The following is a 25,891-nucleotide window of genomic DNA, read 5'->3' on the forward strand; positions in this document are numbered from 1 at the left end:
TCCCTGCTCATGACACAGCACTTACAGATGCTATTTATAAAAAGAAATTGGCTCCTGTTTACCCTGTGTCCTCATGTAATGAAATCATCGGGCAAATTTTAAAATTGTCACAAGATTTTTGTATGCATTGTATGATTATCCATTGAAACTTTTTGCTACAGGATCTCACAGAGGCAATGAGCTGAGTAGGAATCCAAAAGTGGCTGTGAACTTTATGTGAACCTGAGTCTGAGAATATCTTCTGTGATTTTTGGGGCAGCACCAGTGGGTCTCTGATGAGAAAAGCTAACGTGGGAAAGAGCAGCAAAGTTGTAAAGTCATGGAGAAAGGGGAAGGCACTGAGAGGAAAAGGGCTGGCACCTGAGGCTGTAGGAAGGAGACTTTCAGGACGTGAAGAGGAATTGGCCTGGCTGGGAGCACAGAAGTAGAGGAAGTGGAAAGGGGAACAGGAAGCAGTAATGGCAACCTTAGGGAAAGGATGGGAATCACTGTGCTAATGTATGAAAGCTAGGGGGAAAATCCTTTTTCCATGTAGTTGTTGTTCCATTCCTGAACTTCTTGATCAGAAACATCTGGTACTGGTCTCCCTTGGATGCAGGATGCCAGACAATCAGGAGCATTCCTTTAGGAGCAGCAGTCACCAGGTTCATGCATGTGCTGCACAGTAGAAATGCTTGAAGCTGTCAGGGCTTCCTGAGGAAGGAAAGTTCCCAGAGCTGTACAGTGCTCAAGATGACAAAGGCTTCAGATATGCAGTGTGCTGGGAAAGATGTCCAGCCACTTCTTGAAGGATTTTATAAATAATATTACTACAATTATATATATTATATAGTATTACAACAGTGTTTGAAACAGTTTCTGATAGACCGTTATCACGGCTTGAAAGTAAATTTAACAGAAGAATTGGGTGTTTCAGTGGAAAATTACTGTGGCAAACAGTGATTCCCATCTTTCAAATGCAGTGAATAAACATTTCAGCAGGGGCAGGAATGCCACTGAAATGCTCTAGGTGTGGCATTTCCCTGCTTAGCAGCATTCAAGAGAATTGTATTGAATTTCCTTCCCCAAATCTGTTCCAGAAAGAAAATGTGATGTGCCAGATACCTAATAAATGGGTTACTGTGCTGACAGTCTTACCATTTGCTGTTCAACAGAAGCAAGTAACTTGAGCATCCTGGTAACTTAAGTGCTGTTCTCTTATCTCTGGGAAATGTTGGCCTGTTGTATTAATGTGACCTGGCTATTTGGCCACCTTAGATTCAGAGTTTCTGATGTGTGTGTCTAAGCAGACATTAATTTTTCTGAAAATTAGCTCTTCTCCTATCTTCCAGGTGATTGTCCCATGATTGTTAGTGCCATTTATGGACAGAGACCATATGCTGGCTACAGGCTGCTCCTGTGCTCAGTACCATATTTCCAAAGTTTTCTTTTTTTCATTGCTTATTACTTTACCTACTTAGTGAATCTACATATAGCTCTAGGTGAAATATCAAACATAGCTGGGTGCACTTGTTGATTTGATGATCGTTATCAACTCAAAGCTGATGCTGGGTTTCTCCTGCAGTAGCTTACTATAAAAAGCACAATTCATTCTTGAGCACAGTGGAAAGATTGAGAAGCCTTTGCCTGAAGTCAGGGATTTTTAATAAGAATTTTATTTCACCAGCAAATGCAAGTGGATGCATTACTAAAAGAGGAATTAATAAAATCGAAGCCAAAGGTTATGAATTTGAAAGCGTAACAGAGCCGTGAATTACTGGTCAGCTCAACAGCAAAGCCTCTCTGGGTCTCATCTGGGATTCCATTCAGATCAGCTGCCAGAGGTGATTTTAGGACGCTGAGTTCTGTAGTTTTCTTATAGACACGGGCGTCCCACAGGTATCTGGGCTCATTTGTCTGAAGTTACATAGGACAACATTTATAATAGTATATAGCACATATCTGAAAGGAAATGTAAGGCCAAAAGAAATAAATAGAAAAGAAAGTGTCCTCTTTCAAGATCTTTATTGCACAGAAGGAAGAATCTGTGCTGCCTACGCAGTTACGATCTGTAACAACTGTACAACTGTGCAGAAAGGCAGAATGAGATTTTGACATTAAGAACCTGCCTTGAAAACAAAATGAAACCATTCAAATCCATTCTAAATATGATTAGTGATGGTAATAAAATGTTGGCAGGGTGAGAATTCCTTATATTCTGTTCACAGAATGTAACACTCAGCAGGTTGTCTGAGCATAAAATCTCACACAGAGGTACAACAGATACTGACTGTTTGGAAGTTAATTTGTTTGCCTAGCTCTAATTTTTCACTGAACCTTATGACTTAATTAGAATACTTGAGGAGTCAGTTGCAAGGAAAATGTGCTCTGGTTTACGGAGCTCATGTTTCTTTCTCTGACTGTGCTTCCAAGAACTTCAGCAGGTAAAATTAGCAAGCAAACGCGATCACTGGGAAATTATATTCTCTGGAGCTTTGTTGTCAACAGCTAAAGCCTGAAGGTGGCATTTTTGTATATGGCCAAAACCAAGGCTAGTTTTAGTATCCTGTGCAAAGAATGGGGGAAAACGATCACCTCAAGATGTCGTCTGAGGACGAAGAACAGCCTGAGAGCCCTCCCGGCTCCCCTTGGTCTTGGGTAAGATCTTATGCCTTAAGGTTGCATAAATAACAGTTTGAAGCTGTAGGAAAAAGTAAGAGACTGTGCTTTATGAACCTGGATAGAAGTGGATAAAACCAGCTTTCTTAATCTCCTAGCAAAGTTTGCTTTGTTGATGATTTGTTTTTCTGTTTTAGCTTTACCTGTTTTGAAAACATTTGAATGGTGAAAACCTATTGCTTCTGTTATGTATGTCAGGTGCTGCAAGAAAACTTGACTGATTCTGTAGCATTTGCTTTGCTGTCTTACTGGCTGTGTAAAGCAGCACTGTGGAAATGTACCATTTGGTGTAATGGAGGGAAGGCGATTTAAACAATAGCACAAACCTTTGCTTTAAACATGTGTTAAGAAGAGGTTCAGTGAGACTTCCATTACAAACACAGAAATGCATTGCTATCGTTTTTTTCAATAAGACAGAAACTACCTTAATACAAGACATGGTGCACCAGTAGTTTACTAAGTGTGGTCCTGTGGATTAAGGTTCTGGCTTGGTGCCTACTGATGCCAGAGAGGCTGTGGGTCAGCAAGGCTTTCTGATGAGAAGGTAAGGCATGTGTTCATCCCGATAGAACTTCAGATCAAAACAGTAACAGTTCTACTGAGAGGTTCAGGAACTCTGTGAGTTTCAGAAAAAGAGGGGATTGTGCAAGCAAGGCTTTCAATTACTTTTTAGAAAGCATTATTATTAGGGTTGTGATTAAAAAATAAATAAATCTGGACAGTGGTATTTATGTTTTCATTTCATGACCTTAAATTTCATTATATTTTAATAAACTGATGCATGTATGATATTTACATCTGCATGTATGATTTTTGTGGAAACATCAGTGTTTGAAATGCTTTCTGATTATTGGTGGTGAGGCACAAGAGCATGTGTCTGTAAGCACTGAACTGACATTTCATGCACGTACTTGAGGAGTTATCAAAGAAAATTATTTTTGAAGGTAAAAGAAGAGTAAAATGTCTTAGCTGATGATAGGACTGTGGATTTAAAATTGTTTCATCTTTGGAGGAACATGCAGGGAGGATAAAAAGGAATATCAGTTGTTCTCACTATCAATCCACAAGTGCTGACGAATAACAGGATTAGTGTGTAGGTGAATATCTATTTTTAATGTGTAGGAAAACAATTTATAGATGTTGATTTCTTAATTAAATTAAGGCTCTATTTTCAGCTAAGATCCCATGCAAACTGATCAGAACGGATTCTGTGTGTGGATAGAGATGTGCTGAACAACTAGCAGGTGATTAGAGCTCTAAAGCGCTTCTACACTGGTGGTGTGGTAGCAAAGGTTGAACCTTCCTGCCAATCTCCCATTACATGGTGCTGTCACAGATGACAGCAGAGGGGCACTCTGACAAAATGGAGTCTGACATGGAAGTGCGTATGTAGCAAAGGTGAGTCACTGAATTCCTCTGTGAGGAAAAAATGGCACCCACTGACATTCATCAACACTTGCTGAATGTATATGGGGACCAAACAGTGGATGTGAGCACAGTGAGGAGGTGGCTGGGGCATTTCAGCAGCGGTGGCAGTGATAGAGGGTCACCTCCACTGGTGCAGAGCATTATGAGTGCAGCACGCAGGCTTTTGTTCATTGCTTGTGAAATGAATGGTGGTGACTGTTGAAAAACAGTGTTTTGTAGCTGAGAATGTGTTCTATCAGTGCTGTTATGCTCATTATATCTGTAGTTTCCATGGAAATGAATAGGATGCATTACTTTCAGAGAGACTTACATATATTCAATATAATCTAACTCTGAGGCTAAAAAGCTTCTGCAGATTTCTGGCTATGAGTTTTTATTAAAAATTAAGATGTTCTGAAAAACCAAAGCAAAGCAAAGCAAAAAGAAAACAAAAAAGAGAAAACAAAAAGGCCAAGACTGTGGTGTATACATATGTACTTTAGTTCAAATTTCCCTTTTGGGAATTTCCTTCACATATAAGTCTCCCCAGTTGTCAAGAAAAATCATGGATTCCACTGAGGCATAGAACATTCTATTCTGTAACAAATGTGGAAGTTTCATTACAAATTAAATAAGCAGTGTTACTTAGCATATAAAACATATCGGATTTTAATAGAAATAGATATTCTAAATATCACTTGAAAATGTTGTTGTTGGCCTCTAGGTTTCTGTTAAGAACTTCAGAGAAGACCATTTCTCTCTATAGATTTATTGAAGTGCTTCTGTGTGTCTGCAAATCGTACAGTAAATAAAAAATTGTGGTCCCTTAGGATGATGAGGGAAGACATACATATTTGAGATTATTAAAAACTCATAATGAAGAGTTTTTCAAATAAAAGATTCCATAGGTATGCAAGGATAAGCATTTGAGTACTTAGGTTAAACTTTGAAATTTAATGTGCAGTTAAAAAGATTGCATGCTTTCAGAAGCAAAAGTACTCTTTTATAAGCATCTAGGCCTCAAAACTCTTCTTCTTATTTACCACAGCATTGCAAGAGGACCACATAAGTATGATTACACATGGACATTTTATTTCCATAAGGGTATTGAATGAGATTGTATACTTCTCTCCCTTTCATCAGATGAATAAAGGAAAAGGAATAAAGGAAAAAATGAGAGGGGAGATTTAGGTTGGATGTCAGGGGGAAATTCTTTATGGAGAGAGTGGTGAGGTGCTGGAACAGGCTGCCCAGAGAGGTTGTGGATGCCCCATCCCTGGAGGTGTTCAAGGCCAGGTTGGATGGGGCCCAGGGCATCCTGGTCTAGTATTGAATGTGGAGGTTGGTGGCCCTGCATGTGGCAGGGGGGTTGGAGCTTCATGATCATTGAGGTCCCTTCCAACCCTGGCCATTCTGTGATTCTGTGAAAAAATGCATAATATGAACTTCAGACAAAGAAATAACACATCACTGAGAGAAGCCAATACATCATGGTGAGGACGGTGTAGCTATAATTCAGACTTGAAATAGATCCTTAGGAAGGCAGTTTTGTGGCAATATAATAGATTAGGCAGAAGGAAAAGGTTTACCTTAAAAACCTGCACAACCAGTTCAATTTGTTTTCCTTCTTTTTTTAACCACTCAGTGGCAGTGTGTCAGCAGATGAAGTTTTGGTAGAAAATTGTGACTAACCTGTGTGGCTGGAAATGTTAGGAATGGAGGATGCTGCCGGAGCAGTGTGACCTGCAGCCCAGGTTGCAGCTGGCTTACACTGGTTGTGTTACACTTGTGCATCTGCTTTTCTAGACCTCTTGTGAAGGTAAGATAATTATAAATTCTCTGCAGTGTCATAGTCGATTGCCACAATTTTGTATTTACAATGCAAAGGTGGATTCCTTTTGTTCATTCTTGCACCAGTTCGGCCCAGATCTAAACTGAGGAGAGGGATGAGCTAGGGGGCTGCCGTGGCTCCTCCTTAGAGAGGCTGCCATCATGGACATACAGATGCTGAGAGCGGATTCCCCCAGAATGGGAATGCTCTGGCAGTCAAAGGTGTCCCTCAAAGGCCCTTGCTCAGGAAGCCTTCTGAGGTGACAGTGCGAGGCTGGGTGGTGACACTGAACCTAATTCTTGTGGCTTTTGCCTACAACACCAAAATGTCAGCAGGCCGTATATCATCACAGGGTGCTGGGGTGGTGATGGGTGTGTGCCAGGCACACAAACCTCACTGCCCGTTTTGTGACCAGGAAGTGCTCGTGAGGGGTGTGTGGCAGGAGCTAGGAGAAGGCCTTTTATTCCCTTTGATTGATTTGTTTGGGTTCAACTTTTTCATGCTCTCATCAGTTCATCTGGGGATTGTTTACTTTGTTTTGAAGGGTGTCCTTGAAATCCCCGTGCTTTGGGTTGGACAGCTGTCTTGTCAAGTGGAGGAGGGCACGTGGCTGCTCTAGGGATCCATGTTGGGTGGAAGATCACCTGCTTTCCAGGGAGAGCCCACAGGGATGGTTTGTACCTGTTAACAAATGAGATAGTGTGGTTTATGCAGATTTAATTACAGAAATATCTAGAAGCACTACCTTATCTAGTACTCACCCACCTTCATTATCTGAAATTTTAGAGTAGGGCTGAGCCTGCTAAACTACAGAGGACATAAAGATCTATGCAAATTCCTGTACCAAAATTCCCATGTAGCCTTGGGCAAACATCAGGTTTTATTTTCCATCATTTCCACTTGTTACAGGGAGCTCTGCTCTGAGATCCCAGCTGAACACCTTCATGCTTTGAAGAACTTTTGTTAACGGAGTACTGCCTTTTCTTCAGAGCAGATTGCTGGAGGTCAGCAATCACTCTGTATCTGGGGATCATGTCTCACAGAGCCTGCCCTGTCCTAATATAGACTTGAAAGTCCACAAGCACCAAAGGATGTGAGGGCAATAGCTGGTAGGCAAACATTATAGAATCTACCAGCTGCCTTGCCTTCCAGTTCCTTCCTGTCGCCTACACTGCCACGAGGCTTCTTTTTTGCAGGATGAGTAAGCTTTAATAACAACAATTGTTTCCATAAATGCAGAGAGTGTTAATCTCCCTGTTGCCAGTGCTCCTTGTAGTGGTCGTTGGCAGGTGACTCACTTGCAACTGGATGTTGCACCATTTCAAGGTACAAATTTCAGGAGCTGTGTTCAAATGACTGAACAAAACCTACAGCAAGCTGTGGGCTGCAAGTGCAAAACACTTCTAAAAGTGTTTTGGCTCTAAAAGAGGATGCCTCAGCATTCAGTGAGCACAAACCAGGAAGATAATCTCAGAATGTTCATGGCAAAATGGTTCAGGAAATGCAAAACTGGCTTTTACCTTGCTTAAAATGATATCTGTGTGTGTGTGAGTATGGAAATGGGAGCAAATGGTCTTGTGGATGCCATCACCTTTACAGAGCTGAAATAATTAAGAAACTGCAAATGGAGCCAAGATTGCCTGGTGTCCTTGTGTGCGTGCATCCTCTTAATATGAGGAATTTCAAAAGCAGGTGGGGGCTTCCTGTGAGACAGTTTGAACCCCCATAGTCAGGCAAATATCCACTGCCTGGTTGTTGTTGGGGATGACTGAAGGGTGTAGACACTCGTAATGTTTGATGATTTGCTATATAAAATGGAGATACTAGAAGCTCTCTGTGCACCACGTCCTGAGGGGGCTCTGAAACTCCCTCCCAATCAGGACGTTTGTTAACATGCCAGTGACTTTTGTTTAGGTTTTAGCACCTGAAGTTGAACATGAGCAAGTCAAAAATTTTGAAATCTTGTGTTTTTCATGAGGCCTTCGGGGAAGTGAGTTCTCAGTAACATGAGGGATCCAGTGGCACTGTCAGAGCACTCAGGAACTGAAGTCAAGATCCTGTTTTTCTCTCAGAAACACTGCTTCGAAGCTACAGCTTTCAAAGTCTTCAACATGTGGCAAGTTGTGATTTTTATCTTTACAGTTTCCTAGGAAGTCTGTCATACAAACTGCAGACCACACCACAGTAGATCGATCACTTGCTGAACAAAACAGATCTATAATACAGGCACTGTTACCAGGAAATAGAGGAATGCCCTTTCACAGTAAATCCTTCCTTCTGAAAGGCCAAGGAGAAAATTGATGGATGGATTTATTTAGTTCCTATATTTTCTTGCCTTCTCTTCCTTTATTCTCCCTTCTGTCTTCTGAATTTCATGAGAGCCTCAGATCTTGGAGCAATGCTGATTTTATGGCATCATTACTTAAATGTATTACCCAAATGTACTACTCTAATGTATGAGAAATTTTTCTTTTGCCCAACAAACAAGGGGAATACAAGGGGCAAGAGAAGCATACTGCCGCTTTTATGTACTTTATTTCTTCAGTGGCAGACATTGTAAACTTGGAGCCTTTGAGCTAAGTGGAGGATGTGCATGTTATGTGATTCATGAATCAGGTGACTAGTTTAAAATTTTTCTTCATAAATATTGATCCACTTTCATGAAAAGTACAGTAACCTATCTTCACAGCCACAAAGAAAACGTTCTTTTTTTTCATTCTAACTCAATCCTTCAGTTGTTTTAACTTCATTTATTTAAACATGTTTGTCTTCCAGGTCTAAATAGTCACACTGCAAAACTATAATATGGATTTTTTTTTTAAATTTTTTTTTGAATGGCTGTTAAACGATGGCTGACTACAGTGATTTGTAGTATCCTCTGAAGCCCTTCTGAGCCACTGAATATCATAAAACGAAATAGATATTTTCAATGAATTGTTATGAACAAGTTTGCAAACTCCAGCTGTAGGAGTAGGATAGACTGTGTTGCTGCCTAAAACCTTGAAAGCTGAGGATTTCTGAAGCAAAAGTGACCTCCAGTGGTCACAGACATTAGTCATGGCTAATGCCTACTATTTCTTTTCCCCTTGTTAGAAAAGAGGCAATGTGATAATTCTCATTCTGTGCCTTTTCTAGCACTGTTTCCTATGCCATCATGGTTGATTAAACTATTCCTTATTTCCAGGTGTTCTGTGTACCAATGGGCTTGCTAACCAGAATGAAAGTTTTTTATTATTTTACATTTTCATCAGTGTTGTATAGTTCAGGAATGTTTTTTTTGTTTTTGTGTTATGCTTGGCTTTATCTGCCCCATAATCTTTGCTCAGCTTCTGTGTGTAGTACAGCTTTGGTGCTAATACCCCCCATATAGAATGGAGCAGAATTTTGAGTAAACAAATAATGAGAGAATATACTGTTAGACATCTCAGGGTTCATTTTTAGGTATTATGCTAGCAATTAGGAGTTCTGCAAAGCTTTGCTAATAAAATCACTAACTTTACTTTAAAATCTGGAAATCTGATACATTTCTCTGTGGACTCATCTTTTCGTTGGTGTTTGAAGGCAAAGATACATAAGACAGAGGTGTAAGTTGGGGCTTTGTTGAATGTCACAGAATCACAGACTCATAAGGGTTGGAAGGGACCTTTGGCAATCATCTAGTCCATGGGTGTCCAACCTTTTGGTTTATATGGGCTGCACTGAATGAAGAGGAATTGTCTTGGGCGACATTATACATAGGTCACTAAGAAAGTAATGCTTGGGTTGGACATGCCTCATCTAGTCCAACCTCCCTGATAAATCAGCTTCCCTATGGTAGATTACACTGAAAAGCATCTCAGCAAACACCTCTGAGAAATCTGTAGAGTTCAAGGATCGTCTTTCAGCCTACGTATATGAGCACCTCCAACCCCCCAGCTTTTCCTTAGAAGTTTTTACATGACATCTGCTGGGGAGCTTTCATGCAGAGGAATGTTTAAGAAATTCAGTAGAAATACAGTCTTTAATCAATAAATTGCTAAAATTATTCCTGTGAAGAACTTGAAGAAGAGTTTTCTCACTGGTATTTAATTATTCTGCATCTTTACATCCTCAGACTGGTTTCACTGGCCATGTCCCAACATTTTTTGCAGGTCAGTGAAAATGCAAGTCATTGCAATTTGAACTGATTTAAAGAAATACAGATGTGACCTTTGATAAAAATGTTTGGATGTTCATAAATCCCTTCCCTTGGAAATTTTATTTTGTATGTGCAACAGAGGCAATGACTTCAGTGTAAGCCAATTAAGACTTCTGCCTAAGATTGAGAAACAAAGGGCAGCTCTTGGCCTAAGCCCTGTGGGGCTGGCCCAACACAGGGTGACAAAGCAACTTTCCCCAGTGCTGCTGGATGAAGTTCAGCAAACCACTGCAACTTTCTCAGTTACTCCATCTGCTAAAAGGGGATTATGCTAATAACATCTTTTGTAACAAGCTTTGAGATTCATGGAGGCAGTTCTTTATGTAACAGAGGGATTGAATAAACAGACTGTAAATATACTAACGCTTTTATTTTCTTCCTATGTAAAAAGTTACATAACAAATGAGAGTTAAAAGGATGGAAGAAGGAGGTTTGCTTATTTTTATTTTATTCCTACCTTCTGCTTCCGTCTAGCAGCTTCATTATGTTTGTAAAGTAGGAGTCATCTCTGCAGTGACAAATTTGGATATAAACTGTGTCATAAAGCTTAAGTTTTGCTCAAAATTAATATTCCTTCTCTCTCATCCCCCTTGCCCTTCCAGGATGATTCTTGTGCACAGGCAGGCCTTAGTGGTAGAGATGAGAATGTGTACTTTCCTGTGACACTTCTTTATGTGACAAGCCCACTCATCTCTATCTATCTTCTTCCTCCTCTTTATGAGCACTGCACAAATCTCAGTAGATTAGAGAATGATACAGAAATCTGTGTTATTCCTGAGGATCTCTGCAGCACTGACAATGAATAGCAGCAAGGGAATGGGATCTTATCTTGGCCTAACACCGCAACAACAAACAAAAAGGTGGTTTATTAATAGGTGTCTGGCAGACTAACTAATCCCAACACTTAATGACTGAAAAAACAAGATGGAGGCAAGTGTCTAATTTCTTGCTGGTAGTTTGTGCCTAATGGGTGACAGGTTAGTGCTGTGGGAGAAGCAGCCAGTTGCTTCTGACTCAGTTTTCTCAGCAGTACTGGGTATCAGGGTAAGAGGGGGAGGTTTCTGTGCCAGATGTGAAAAAGTTATGAAATAAGTGTTAACCCAGCACTAGGATATTTAGCTTTTATACAGCTAGGCACTTTCCTTCTGAAGAAGGTGTATGTAACAGCTGGGCTACATCCAGCCCCAGCAAAGCTTTCCCTCAGCCTTTGGCAGAAGCCTCCAGGGAAGAGGGCTGCCAAAGGCCAGAGCCACAAGCCTCCAGCCCTTCCTCACGTGGTGGCTGGGGCTCTGCTTCCCCGTGACCTTGCTTCTCACTTTCCCATGGACTCATTTCAACCGCACCCGTGTCAGAGGGAGGCAGAGGCTGCTGCATAGGTTTTGATTACATTTGGGCTCAGTGGAAATAGAGCAGTGCTCCCCCTGAAGGGTTCATGTTCAAGATAAATCCTTTGGAATAAATCAGCCCTTGAAAACATCTCTACTTCTCCACTGCCTATGGAGAACACAGTCAGCTCTCTGACTGTGTTCTCCACAGCTTGGCTTTGGCCAAGGTTAGGGAAGATGCTGATAGCTGGGAATCTGCATGACACTGCCATGCTGGAGCGGCTCCTCACTTTCATTCGTTCCTCAGTGTCAGCAGCCATTGAAAGACTGACCAGACTTTTGAATCATGGTATCACAGAATCATAGAATCATTAAGATTGGAAAAGATCATCTAGTCAAACTATCGACCCATCACCATGACCACAAAACCATGTTCCTAAGTTGAATACTACTTCAGGAAATCCGGAGGACTGCACAAAAGAGAGATTCTGGCACAAGCTTTTTGTTTTGTCCTTTTACAATGTGTAACAAAGTGAACCACAATAAAGCTGCTGAGCTCTGGTGAAAACAAGCAAGCAATAGTAAAAAAAAAGGGAGTCTTAGTGCATATTCTCCTCCTTTGTAAGCCCTGGGATAATTTAATGCTGATAAAAATCAGGCAGTTTTGACTGCTGTACTGATTTTCAGCATGCACTTATGTCTGTTATCATTTTTCCGTTATCCATGAGAGTTTGCTGAAGAAAAGCTGATTTCATTTCATGGAGCTGCAGCCCCTGCTGGAAGCAGTGTGCTTTAAACACAGTACAAAGGAAAATGTGTCATATGGGAAAAAACTGTGAAAAATGGTAAAGGAGAAAGAACAGCAAGCTGCTATGGGAAGTCCCTTCCTATGACAGGCCAGAGGACTATTTACATGACATTTTAGAGAAGGCCAGGTGGATCATGCTCTAACAAAGCTACTTTTTCCTGTTGATTAGAAAGGGAATCCTGACAAAACCATCTTCATTATGAATGTCCGAGGTAAGTGGGCAGCCCTAGGTTCTGATCTCCCTGAAGAAAGGTGGCCCTGAAGTTAGGGGAACCATTCTCTGTCCTGGAAGCCAGAAATGCACACCCAGGCTGAGTATAACAGGGTCCTTACATTAAACATCCTTGCGCTGTCTACTGTGGGCACTCTAAATCAAGTGCTGTCTTATTTAAACACCGAGAAATCATGAATGAAAACTCTGACCTGGGTGAAACAGGTTCTGAAAAGGTGTAGTCCTGTGTTGTAACCTGAAGCAGAATACAAGGATCAGTGTGCTCTCTTTTTGCCGAAGTCCCTTCACACAGGAATAATTACATGAACGACATTACCTAATGAATAAAAATCAAGAAAATATCCTAGACCCTGCTCCAGTGAACAGATTATCTCTTGTTTTCATTCTGTCACCTTCTACTCACTTCCTGATCTGTGAAGTTAATTACAAAAATGGATCCTGCTAGACTGGAGTATCTATGACATCCTTGATCATGTCACTGGATATTGGAAGAGGTTTACAGCACAGATCTCATAGAATCATAGAATCATAGAATGGCCTGGGTTGAAAAGGACCATAATGATCATCTAGTTTCAACCCCCAGCCAACCACTAGATCAGGCTGCCCAGAGCCACATCTCACCATATAATTCTAAAACTGCAAATCCAGAAAACAGAGAGCCTCAGATCATTCCTGAGGGCAGGTTCTTATTACTGGTTTAGTCCTGCATGTCTTCACTACCAGCACAGCAGCAACAGCAGCTCCATCAGTGTAGAAGAGATGATTGTAAAGAACACTGGGAGATATTGCTTTTTCCCAGGGTCAGCCAGCCCCACATGGAGCATATGCTGGCAGTGTAAACTGTATGCTCTATAGCAGGGGCATCTGTGAAGCTTCACTCATAGCCTGAAGAAAAGTGATATCACTTTTAATAACAAGTGCTAGATGCCAGGCTGCTTTAAGTAAAATTCTGAGGAAAATAGGAGGAGAGGCAAAAGGAATCTGTAATGATATAATTTGGTTGCATGTTGGAATAATTTCAAGGCCAACCCAATTATTTAAATGTTAAGTAAAGCTCATTAAGTAGAAAGGACTGTTAATCTGATTTAAAATATTTCTAAAGATTCTTAAAGCTTTACATATAAACAAGCATTAAACTTGCAGCACGGAAGTAAAACAGTTCTGCCCTGCGATGTTCCTGCCCAAGAATGTGAGTCAAAAGCTTCCTCTTGTTCTGCACGTGCTGTTTTTCTACTACTCAGCAATGTTGTGGTCTGTTCTGATTGGTTTTTATGATCGCCTCCTTCTTCCTAGAAATAGTCTGGAACAGCATGTAGTGTTAATGAGAAAAACAAATCTCACACAACAAAAAGCACACTTAGGCTCTCCTCCTCCCTATTTTCTGACTCCTGGACAAAATCCAGTAGGGAACAGCTTCCAAAGTCTATTTCTGAACTTGTATTTACTTTTATGTGTACGTAGTCTTTACTACATATGAACCCTATGTTGTGACGCAAGGAACTGGGAACCTTTGTTAACCACGGGAAATACAGTTTCATGACAGAAGGCTGAGGTTAGCTGGATTGCTCACACAGCACAGAAGGCCTGTGACAGTGCTAGCCACAATGGAGGTATCCAAACTTTGTGGCTCACCAAGAGATCATAGAATCATAGAAACATAGAATGGCCTGGGTTGAAAAGGACCACAATGATCATCTAGTTTCAACCCCCCTGCTATGTGCAGGGTCACCAACCACCAGACCAGGCTGCCCAGAGCCACATCCAGCCTGGCCTTGAATGCCTGCAGGGATGGGGCATCCACAGCCTCCTTGGACAACCTGTTCCAGTGTGTCACTACCCTCTGTGTGAAAAGATATAGAATTGTTTTTCTTCTGCAGTTGTTTCCACTCCAGAAACCTGATCTTGGGAATAAAGTCCCATTCTCTCTGTAGTACAAAGATACTGCATTCTACAAAATGACCTAAGCTTACTCCCTAAAATGCTGTGGCTATCAAATCCCTTTTAAAAACTGAAGGTTACATATAAGACAATTACATATTTTTACAGAACTTAGCAATGTGCATGTGAGGCTGCGAGATTTGACTTCATGAAAGGTTGAAAGAATCATGACAAAACTATCTATATTTTTTGTTTTGCTAGATGGACAATCAGATGAACTTTAGTTCGCTTGCAATTTAATACAGGCTTATTATCACTTTTTCATGAAGCCTTATCTTGAAACTTGATGGACACATTTATTTCCTTGGTACACTTGCTGACTATGGGCTGTAACTTAGTCTTTAGATATCATCTCTGGACTCTACGCCACAAACCGAAGTTTGTGGCAAAATTTAATCATGTCTGAGTACTCAGCATTCCGATAGGAGGCTTGCTTCAAAATAATGGGCAAAGGGTTGGGGAAGCACCACCTGCAGTCTAGAATAACTGTGGTACCATGTGGAAACCTTTGCCTATGAGCAGGCAAAGTGAGGCAGAGAGTGCAGCAAGCCCAGCTGATTTGCAAGGGTCTGACCCAGGTGTGACCATTACCTTTGACTTGCTGCCACATTTATACTACACTACTACAGAAGAAGGTGCATTACTTAAAGGGTTCAGTTCATCACATGTAAGGCCCATACGGCTTTTCAGTATGCAGCACTCAGTTTTGTCTGTCATCTTCCTGATCTCAGCCACAGTCTTAAACCTCATGCCCAGATTTACATGAAGAATAAATGGGATCAGAACTCATCTTCTTACAGCCTTTCTGAAATTCCCCCTCCCCCAACACCCCCCCCCCCCCCCCAAACTTTGTTAAGTTGTATGCAAACTATGGCAAAATTTACTAGCAAAACACTGAAAACACTGACAGACTGTGCCTGTTACCTGAGAACATAGCAGTACTGCACTTCCAGCTCTTTTTATATGGCTTACTTTTGGGTGCTGTGGAACCTGGGGATTCAGCATGTGTCACAAACCCAGTTTCTCAAGCCTGTAAACAAGACTTCTCTGGTTTGAGCTCTGCTGCTGTACCTGTTTGACCAGAATATGTCTGATCTAAGCCAATAGCTTCCTAATAGCTCCTCCCTTTTGTCTTTTTGAGGGTCCCGTGTACATGACTGAACATGTATCTGGTGTCACAGCATGAAAGCCAATAGGGAAGACATGCATTCAGTCTGTTCTCTATTTATTGTGAATAATCAAATGTTTCCAGGCTCTTCACGGGTGTAAATCTCACTTTCTGCTGATTTTCAGATCCAGCTCTGAACCCCTTGGCCTCATATTTAACAGGGAGTGGCTGGACAACCCAAAGTCTGCTACCAGGCTGAGATCAATATGCAAGAACACATATGTAGCAAATAGCAACACTGGGCAACTTCTCAATTCACTGGATTTTTGCCCCCCACTGAGGATAAGGCAGTCATGCTCCACTCCTCACTGTAACCTTCCTCTGGTGAAAGCTGTCTGTGGGATTTCTGGGTGGTTTAGTGGTAAGCTGCCATTTCCAGGCATGACCACAAGGCTGCCCTGGGCACGAGAAGGCAAGGAGGCCATAGGCTCTGGAAAGACAGAGAAGGTGTGATGATCAGGTGATGTGGAAACATCACCTCATGAAACACCTTTTGGTAGCCTGGGGTAGTGCCTAAAAGGAACACAGCCGGGTGCAGCATTAACTGCAGTGATTAGAATGTCTGTTAAAAGCAAGCAGAAGGTGTGACAGTGGGGCCACTCTGCCAGCCAATGGAGGTAGCATTCAAACATGCTCCTTCAGCAAAATGGCGTGGTGAAGATGAGGAAATGGACTCAGTCAGCTGTCAGTAGATGTATCATAAGCTTTCAGATAAACAACTTATCATTTTATCTGCAGGTGACTAACGTGAGACTAAAAAATGGGAGGAAGCTCAGGAGAAAGAATTCAGTTAAAGCTAAGGCTGGGTATTCATATAGAACAAGTGCATTACTAACACTGGTCCTGTGATCTCATGTTTTAACCCTGTGCTGGGAAGAATTCAGTGAAGTGTCTGGCAAAATAATTTACTTGCTGTGTAGCATTCCTCCTCCAGTCTTTACTTCTACCTTTACCTCAAAGTCACTCTCAAATATGGTTAGAAAACTGCCATGCCTGGCCTGGGCTCTGCTGCAGGCCAGAGCAATCTAATTGCTTCTCTATTCCCACAGCAAGAAGACTGGAGCTCTAGGACAAAAATGCAAAAACATTTTTTAGCTTAGAGACTGGACTGCTACAAAGCATAGTCTAAATTTTAAAGTGTTTCAGGAACATGAGATAGATAGAGCAAAATGCAGGTATCTGTATTTTCAGAAGTAACAGGGGCAGGGGGGGACACGCACAACAGGAGCTGCCCTGGCCACCATGCTGTTCTGAAGCAATGCAGGCTTTCAGGGCTGGACAAGTAAGGGTGATCCAAATCATTTGGGATCTTCCTGCCCTGTAACCATGCCTATAATTCAGTGTGACCTTGCAGCTACTGAAATGTTTGTGGATAATGGCTCTTTTTGCTGGGGACAGATGTTGAAGGTCAAGTGAGGCAAGAGAGCAGAAAGAGTTTCTTGTTGGGCCTCCTCAACTTCACACAATGCAGCCTGACTATGATTTTCATATTACAAAGGACATAAATGGTGCTTTAGTCCCACATGTGACCTCCTACAGACCAGCAGCTGCATTTTGTAGGCTTTTTGTAGAAACGTAGATAGTAATACTTTGACTCTAGTGAACTAACTTCAGACCTTTTAACTAGGAACTCATGCAGGTTCTGACAGAATTCTCTTTAGTTATGTTTCTGATGTAGTTTCTGAGAATATTAACCCATTCTTTGAAGTACTTATTGATGACCTAATCTACACCTGATTCTAGCCACACCTCTCCAGGAAAGCTTAATCTTGTCTGTCAAATTTGACTATTCCAGACACTATAAAATGGTTTTATTTCCATACCAGGAAATCATCATTTAGAAAGGAATTTGGCCATGCACTGAATCTAGGATTGTCATCTTATCTTATAAGAGGTCATTCCTTCTTTGCTGTTGAAAAGAGACTCTGTAGTGGAGATAACATCACCTTATCTAAAAAACTAGTGCTATTTATCTATGAAAGAATAGATCCACTGCTCAGAGTTATGCACTCACACTAGAGAAAATGTAAGTCACCTCTGGGCATTAGAGGTGGGTCTTATAATCATTTTTTTAAATCAGATGCCCTTCAGGGGAAGAAATAGGTTGTTTCTCTCTGGTACAGGCAGGAAGGAAAAGAAGACATACACTGTGTACTTAACTACATTAGGAGGCATTATTACTGCAAGAACCAGATTTAAATGAGATGAGTAATTCACAAATGAGTAACTTTGTTTACAATGTCTGCTGCAATCAGCGTGATGAGTTAATCAGTGGTCAGGTGATGTCGTGCAACTGAGTTGGAAGTTTGAGACAGAAAAACCTTGTAGATCACCAGTCCTGTTCCTGGGTTATTCTGCCTTTGTTCCCTGCAGTTTGTGTCTGCTCTATTTTCTCAGTCAGATTCAAAGCATCTCATGTGAGAGGGTTTCGTTACCAGTATCTGAATTTTTCCACTGTGAGATTCCATTATTAGAAAAGAGCTCCTGAAAATGCAGCCTCATCCTGCTGTGTCATTTTATCACAAAACAACAGAATACAAGGCTGAAAGATACTTAGTGATCATCTGGTTCATTTCTATGCCTAAAGGCAAATTCAACAAGAATTACAACATTTCTGACAAATCTGTGTTTACCCTGCTCTGAAAGATCTTGGCCTCTTCCTGCAATCCATTCCAGAGCTTGCCTACCCCAATATTATAATTTTCCTAATGGCTAAATGCTTCCTGTTGCATTTCATCCCCTTCACATCTCCCTATCTCTCCCAAGGAGACAAGGATTACAGTTGTGACATTTTCATTTTCCTTGTAATTTTTTACACATGCTGGTGATGGGATGAAGTATAGAGTAATCCTTCTCCTGTAAATGTCATGTCATAACATGTTATCTCTGAATCTTCTCATCTTCTATGAGCTGTAAGAATTTTTCATCCTCTGATGGATGAAAACATATCATATTTAACTTAGAAAAGTACACCTTGTCTTTACGCTTCCAGATGGGCAAGACTCCCAGTTATAAAGTCTCCACTAAGAAAAGAAAAGAAAAAAGCAGACTTGGCTTTGCACCACAAGTCCACAAGTTACAGTTTTCTCATGAATATTAAGTACCTTTTCCTAACAGCTGAGGACAACATTATTCCTGTTCAACAGCAGGAGAACTGACCAACAGTGCTTGTGGTACATGCATAAACCTGGAAGAAAGCTCAGGTAGCTCTGAGACCTGAGCTTTGGCTATATGGCTGTGAGTCAGCTAAGCAGTGGTAGGGTTTTGATGCTTCGTGGCATGATGTAGTCACTGCCATATTATTTCAGACCCCAAAACTGTCTGGCGCCTTTCCAATGGGTTGTTGGAAATGCCCTGTGCTCACGGTTGAGGCTGGGCTGGGGCTACAGCATGCCAAGCACTGGTCTGGTCTACCAGCGTCAGGGCAGAGATGAAGCTGTTCCAGCAACTCCGCCTGCGTCCTGCCTCTGTTTAGTTTTCTGCTACAGGAATAGCCTTGTGTCCTATTTCACTGGCTTAAGCACAAGGTCATCTTCTCCCTGCGTTAGCTTTGTTCCCTGAGGTCAGCAGATGCTAGCATAGCTGAAGGAGGGATTTAATGCACTGTGTATCTGCATTAAAACAATTTTAAATCATGTCAGTTTGCATTTCCAAGCCTATTAAATAGGAAATGAAGATAGTTGATTTGTAACAGTCAACTTGAAAAAGATGATACACTAAACAATGAACAAAAATCATTCAATAAAAATTACTTTTTCCCATTGATTACAGGACTAAATGAAAGCTGCTTAGGGTTGTTTTTCAAATGCAAGCAAGAACAGATACTTGACAACTCTAAAGATCAAATACTTAACTGCAACATTAACTGTTCTTCTAAACAGCTGGCAGGGATCCTGGAGAGTCCCGTGGTTGTTACACCAGCGCACAAAGAATGTTTCGCAGGACTGTCTCTGATCAATGTTTTTCAGAGGGACCGAATGAGAAGGCAGCAACACTATTGTACAATTACCGACTTGTTGCAACACATTGTTGACTTCTCTGCTAATGAAACGTACTGTTTTCTTGTAGCAGTTCATAGTATTGTGTTCCTGAGATTTATTTCTTTAATCTTGGATGTGGTTTATGGGGAATTTTGTTATTAATAAAGACAGAAAGACAGCAAGAAAGGAAAACTAGGAGAGAAGGAGGCAACAAAACAAAGAAGAGAAAGAAAAGGAAAAAAACCAAAAATCAGTCTAATTCTTTCCTGAAAACAGCTCTACTCATCTGAGCTATTTTATATCTGTGTGGTCTGCATATTAGGGAGCAAAAGTTGGGGGAAGTGGAAGAAGGAATGAATTAGTACAGAAAACCCTTCACAGCTGAGCCTTCCTTCCCATCTCCAAAGCAGATTTTCTGCATCCAGCAGTGTGCAGAAGTAGCTGACTGCTACCCCAAGTGGTTCTGCATTTCCCAGGTGATTTCCTGTGGGAAATCCTGAGGCTGCAGCCAAATTGTAGGGCAGGCATTTTCTGGGGAGCGGCACTGGTTGTAGTTCCCCAGACACCGCATCTATCTACAGCTCTTTGAAAGGGTAGATTACAGCAGGACAAGGGGAAATGGTTTTAAATTGAAGGAGGGAAGATTTAGGTTGGATGTCAGGGGGAAGTTCTTTACAAAGAGAGTGGTGAGGTGCTGGAACAGGCTGCCCAGAGAGGTTGTGGATGCCCCATCCCTGGAGGTGTTCAAGGCCAGATTGGATGGGACCCTGGGCAGCCTGGTCTGGTATTGAATGTGGAGGTTGGTGGCCCTGCATGTGGCAGGGGGGGTTAGAGATTCATGATCCTTGAGGTCCCTTCCAACCCTTACCATTCTGTGGTTCTATGATATGATTCAATGATCTGGCAAATCTGGGTTTGCTTCTAACATAGTCAGGACAGAGATGGGGCTGATACCTCTCTCCTATAATTCAAGAAGTTACAAAGACAAAAGACATACAGGTACTAAAGACATATAGGTCAGTCTGAGTAAAATAGAATGGAACTTGCCCTAGGAAAATACAGGGCATATATAACACATGAATTTTATATGCACCAGATATACAAGCATCAAACACATAAACGCTTAGTGTGAATTTGATCTGCTATTTCATGTTCTATATACTTTGTGTTAACGCTGAGCAGTTAAATGCTGTGTTATCTTCAAGCCACCACCTTGGTTACCAAAGCAACAAGATGCATCTTGAACCAAAGAGGCACGTGCAATTGGAAAATATTACACTATTAAATCCTACCTTTGAATACAACAGGCACCTGCATTTCCATTAATAATTTAGCTTGTGAAAATGTTGCTGTTCATTTCCTAATTGGTGCAACAATATCATCATTTTTGTTCTACTTCTGAAAATAGTCTTGTTGAAATAATGGCAGATGGAAAGAGATCTGTTTCTAATTCTGTTGCTAGACTTCCTTTGTAACCCAAAATAAGTCATTTATTCAGGGTGTAGCTCAGTTTCTTCATTTGGAAAATGGAATTAATAATATTTCCTGGCACATAAGGTTGCTTAAGAACTTGATACATTGTGTTTGAATAGCATAGTGCAATCCTTAATGGAAGGTTCTGAGTGCAAGATATTATCATTCAAGTAGACACCAGTGACAAGTGGTGATCCTCAGGGACTGGTGTTGAGACCGGTATTACTTAACATCTTTGTAAGAGACAGTGGGATCGAGAGCACCCTCAGCATCTTTGCAGATGACACCAAGCTGAGTGGTACACATCAGAGGGAAGGGATGCTATCCAGAGGGACCTGGACAGGCCTGAGAGGTGGGCTCATGCCAACCTTATGAAGTTCAACAAGGCCAGGTGCAAGGTCCTGCACCTGGGTTGGGGCAATCTCAAGCACAGATACAGGCTGGCTGGAGAACAGCTTGAGAGCAGCCTTGAGGAGAAGGATTTGGCAATGTAGATTGATTAAAGACCCAACATGAGCCAGCAATGTGCTCTTGAAGCCCATAAGGCCAACATTAGATCTTGGGTTGCATGAAGTGTGACCTGCAAGTCGAGGGAGGTGATTCTGCCCCTCTACTCTGCTTTTGTGAGACCCCACCTGGAGTACTGTGTCCAGTTCTGGAGCCCCCAACACAAGAAGGACATGGAGTTGTTGGAGTGGGTCAGTAGAGGGCCATGAAGATGGTCAGAGGGCTGGAACACCACTCCTACAAGGACAGGCTGAGAGAACTGGGACTTTTCAGCCTGGAGAAGAGAAGGCTTTGACTCCTTATAGAGGAGGAAGTTTTTCACTCAGAGGAACAAGTTGCCCAAGGAGATTGTGGATGCCCCATCCCTGGATGCATTCAAGGATGTAGGTCTGAGCAGCCAGGTCTAGTGGTTGGCGACCCTGCCTGTGTCAGGGGGGTTGAAACTAGATGATCTTTGAGGTCCTTCTCAACCCAGGCCATTCTATGATTCTGTGATTCTATGATTCCATGATAAGATTAAATCCTACTGAAAAACAAAACAAAACAAAACAAACCCAACAAACAAATTAAAAAAAAAAAAACAACAACAACCAAAAAGCAACAACAGTAACAGAAAAAAAACACAAAAACAAAAGCTGAGATTGTGGAAAAAAACATTGAGAACATCTCCCTGTACACTAAAAAGTGAGGATTACACAAGGGCAATGTGTTTTACAGAGGAATTGCAGGAGAGATATGTATTACAGCAGCATGTTTGAAGTACAGTAATTGAGGCCTGGATACATTAATTTCTGTGCATAGTTAATTAACTGTAGTGTTCATCATTATTCTTTCTTTCAGATTCTATTGATGAAAGATCCTGGTTGGATTCGAAACGTCTGGACTCGCAATCTAAATGTAAGGAACACTGTTGTCTCTGATTTTCATCTCTTGTGACTTACAGCTGGCCTAGCTTGAAGCCGGGTATGTCCTCAGAAAAATGGGACAGGGAAAAATTAATGCTTGGCCACTTCCCAGTACCCAGCAGAGCATGTCCCAGTGTCATCCTTCAGATACTGCACAAGTCTTATGAGGAGTGGCTGAGGGAGCTGGGATTGTTTAGTCTGGAGAAGAGGAGGCTCAGGGGAGACCTCATTGCACTTCACAACTTCCTGAAGGGAGGTTGTGATGAAAAAGGGTCTGGCCTCTTCTTCCAGGCAAATAGTAGGACCCGAGGAAATGGCCAGAAGTTGTACTAGAGGAGGTTTAGGTTGGACATTAGGAGAAACTTTTTCTCTCAGAGGGTGGTCAGGCTCTGGAATGGCTGCCCAGGGAGGTGGTGGAGTCGCCACCCCTGGCAGTGTTCAAGAGGCGCCTGGATGAGGAGCTACGAGATATGGTTTAGTGCTTGTGGTACTAATAGGAATGGGAAGGCGGTTGGACTAGATGATCTTGCAGGTCATTTCCAACCTTGTGATTCTATGATTGTTCTATGATTGTTCTATGATTGATTGTTCTATTGCTGTAAAAAGTTGGTAGGTCGTGAATCTGTGGCTCTCACATGGGTTGGTACTGGCAGGATTAATAAAGATGGAAACATCAAAAGAAAAGAAAGAATAAGAAAAGAAAAAAAAAAACAGATGGCCCTGCTGCTGCTCTCCTGGAAGGCACATCTGTGAGGCAGTGGTCTTGGGATACAGCCACACATTGGACAAAAGGATCTCTGAGGAGCTTGTTGCTCCTGAGAGGAAAAAAGCCACTTCCCACCTCAGATAGAGAGCTGCCATCACTGAGTGATTTGTGAAGAGAGAAAAGGAAGCAAAGCCAGGAAAGAACCTGCTGACCTCCTACGTGGCTCTGGAGCGTACTTCTCAGCAGTGACCTACTTGTACAGTGATCGTGGGGCAGAATAGTTAGAGACTGATGTGTTTGAAAACATGTGGGACCACAGCATTTTTACCTAGCACCAAACTGCCACTCAAACACATCCGTTTCACTGAATGATTGGAGATTTCAGTGTGGTTTCACAGATGTATTAGCCTGGGTGGAGCGTCATGCTAGCATAGCTATATTGCTATCTCATGCAGATCCTGCTCAGGTGCTTTCACACTGCCTATGTTAGTGCAGTGTAGGTGATATATACTATGATTTATGGAGGAACCTTCCTGATGTAGGAGTCTTTGGGTGACTCACATGTAGCTTGTATACTGGGTAGAGCCTGGCAACTTTTCAGTTTGTGTCTGACAGATGAAGGTTAAGATTTCCGTGGAGCTATGCCAACACAAATTAAGGATCTAATCCATACAATGAGTTTGATATTAGCAATGTCACATAAACTAGATGGGAAGCCTGAAATGAGGGTGAGGTTGGCTACTGTTTGCATGGGTTAGGTTTGGGTGTCAGATTCAGCTGCTGAGCTATGCAGACAGAAAGATTCATGGGAATTCACAATGCAAATAAAACAAAGAGGGAAGGAGCCCCAGTTAGCAAAGGGAAGCACAAAATCCGAAAATAAAGGCAATGTGTCTTGTGAACTTGTATAAAAGTTTGAAAGAAGTGAAGATAATGCCTTCTTGTAGTAAGATTATACTTCAAGAAGTATCATTTTTTTGCTCAGCCGAGAGCAGAGGAGGCTGAGGGGAGGCCTCATAGTAGCCTCTATGGCCTCACAGGGAACACTGAGCTCTGCTCTCTGTGACAACGACAGAGCTTGAGGGAACGGAATGGAGCTGTGTCAGGCTCCCCTGACACAGGTAGGTGGGGGTCAGGGACAGGCTGTGCACCAGAGGGTGGTGGGCATGGAGCTGCCCAGGGAGGTGGGCACGGCCCTGAGTGCTGGAGTTCAAGGAGCATTTGGACACTGCTCTTAGACACAGCGTTTGGATTTTGGGTGGTCCTGTGTGGAGCTGGAGGTTGGACTCTACGATCCTGTGAATCTCTTCCAACTCAGGATACTCTGTGGTTTTATGTTGTATTTGGGCAAAATTTTGAATTCATTTTTATAGCTCATTAGTATGCACTTTTCCCTAGACTACTCATAATGTAGCATGGAAACACCAAAAGAAGATGGGGAAAAACAGTTCCCTTACGTAGATATGCAATGTTTAATACATGCTGCAGGGAGGGAAAGTCAAGGGAAATCAGTGAGCCACTAGAATTTAGAATATAGAAAGGATATTGCAGGCAAAAGATATGTTTGCACTAAACTGTACTTAACTCTGTGAGCAATTCTGCAGCCTAAGATATGAAACAGAAAGTGAAAAAACGACATCAAACAGAATCTGCCACAGGAAACAGAATTACACAGGCTAAATTATATCTGATCAGGACAAGATAGGTGTGATCAACAAGCATGATCCCATCCGCATGCAAGCAACATGCAAAACATACACCATGACTGAGCTGGGCTGTCACCAAGGGCTTCAGGGGAGGGGCATCTGATAGCAGCAGGATGACTACACAGGCAGGCTTTTTTGTTTGTGCCCAAATTGCAGGGTGTGGGTGGTCATGGGGAAAAACAGGGTGTCTGAGGAGGCCAGATCAGAAGCAGGCATGTACCTTGATGTGACTCTGAGCTACCTGTGGGTATGACTTTTTTTTTTTTTTTTTTAAACTCTGTTAAATATAATTATTTTCTGTATTTTCTGACCAGGCTTTTTCTGACCAGGCTTCTTGTACTGCTGCAGAGCTTCATGCAAAACACCATCTGCTTGCCTAGATTAGCTTTTTTTATATAAAAAAAACCAAACAATTCACCTGTTTCAAACAATGAGCAGGACCCTTCGCTTGTTTAAATCTACAGAGGTCACTGGCTTGAACAGGATTATATTGCTTTGTGTGAACTGAGTGCTGGGCCTGAGTTCTCTTTGTGCATGATCTGCTGAGCACAATGCTGCTAACTTGCAAATAATAGTAAAATGAGCTTATGTTGCTTTTGTAGGCAGAAGCTGCTAGGTTTGAGACCGTTCATGGTCTGTAGATTTGTCTGCAGGCAATAAACTGTAGGGTAAGCTGTAACAAGGGTAGCAGGTCTGGGGCAAAGTCTCTGACAAATTCTCAGGTTTGCATAACAGAATATGTAAAGCATACAGGCTACCGGGACAAAGGCTTTCTATTCCAGAATGTGCTAGACCTAATGAAATGGATTTAACTAATTTCACTGAAGTAAATGATTTCCATGGACATATGCAAAATGCTTGTATGTAGGAAACACCAATGACAAGTTTATGGAGTTGGGAGAAATAATTTTCACAGTGTGCTAATTCCTGAATACAGCTATTTTATATATAAAAAAAAACAACACTGGAATATGATTTTTTTTTTTTTTTTTTTTTTTTTAAGTTCATGTTTGTAAGTGCCAGTGCTTATAAGCTTTTTTCCATATTGTGAACAGAAATACATGGAGATG

The 25,891-nt window shown here is 41.7% G+C and overlaps 1 protein-coding gene across 6 annotated transcripts in view; it reads left to right on the forward strand.

The window, feature by feature from the left end:
* The first annotated feature begins 2,481 nt into the window (after window positions 1–2,481).
* LPIN1 (lipin 1) overlaps window positions 2,482–25,891 on the forward strand; it is a 77,661-nt gene continuing 54,251 nt past the window's right edge. The window contains exons 1-2 of one of the 6 annotated variants that reach the window (XM_090136378.1): window positions 2,482–2,637; window positions 22,345–22,401. In XM_090136378.1, coding sequence (XP_089992504.1) covers window positions 2,557–2,637; window positions 22,345–22,401 — 138 coding nt within the window. In that variant the 5' untranslated portion in view covers window positions 2,482–2,556. The other 5 variants (XM_090136379.1, XM_090136381.1, XM_090136384.1 and 2 more) reach the window with 5 other exon arrangements.

Source organism: Phasianus colchicus, chromosome 2 (assembly GCF_987193195.1).
Source record: "Phasianus colchicus chromosome 2, bPhaCol1.hap1.1, whole genome shotgun sequence".
Lineage (NCBI taxonomy): Eukaryota > Metazoa > Chordata > Aves > Galliformes > Phasianidae > Phasianus > Phasianus colchicus.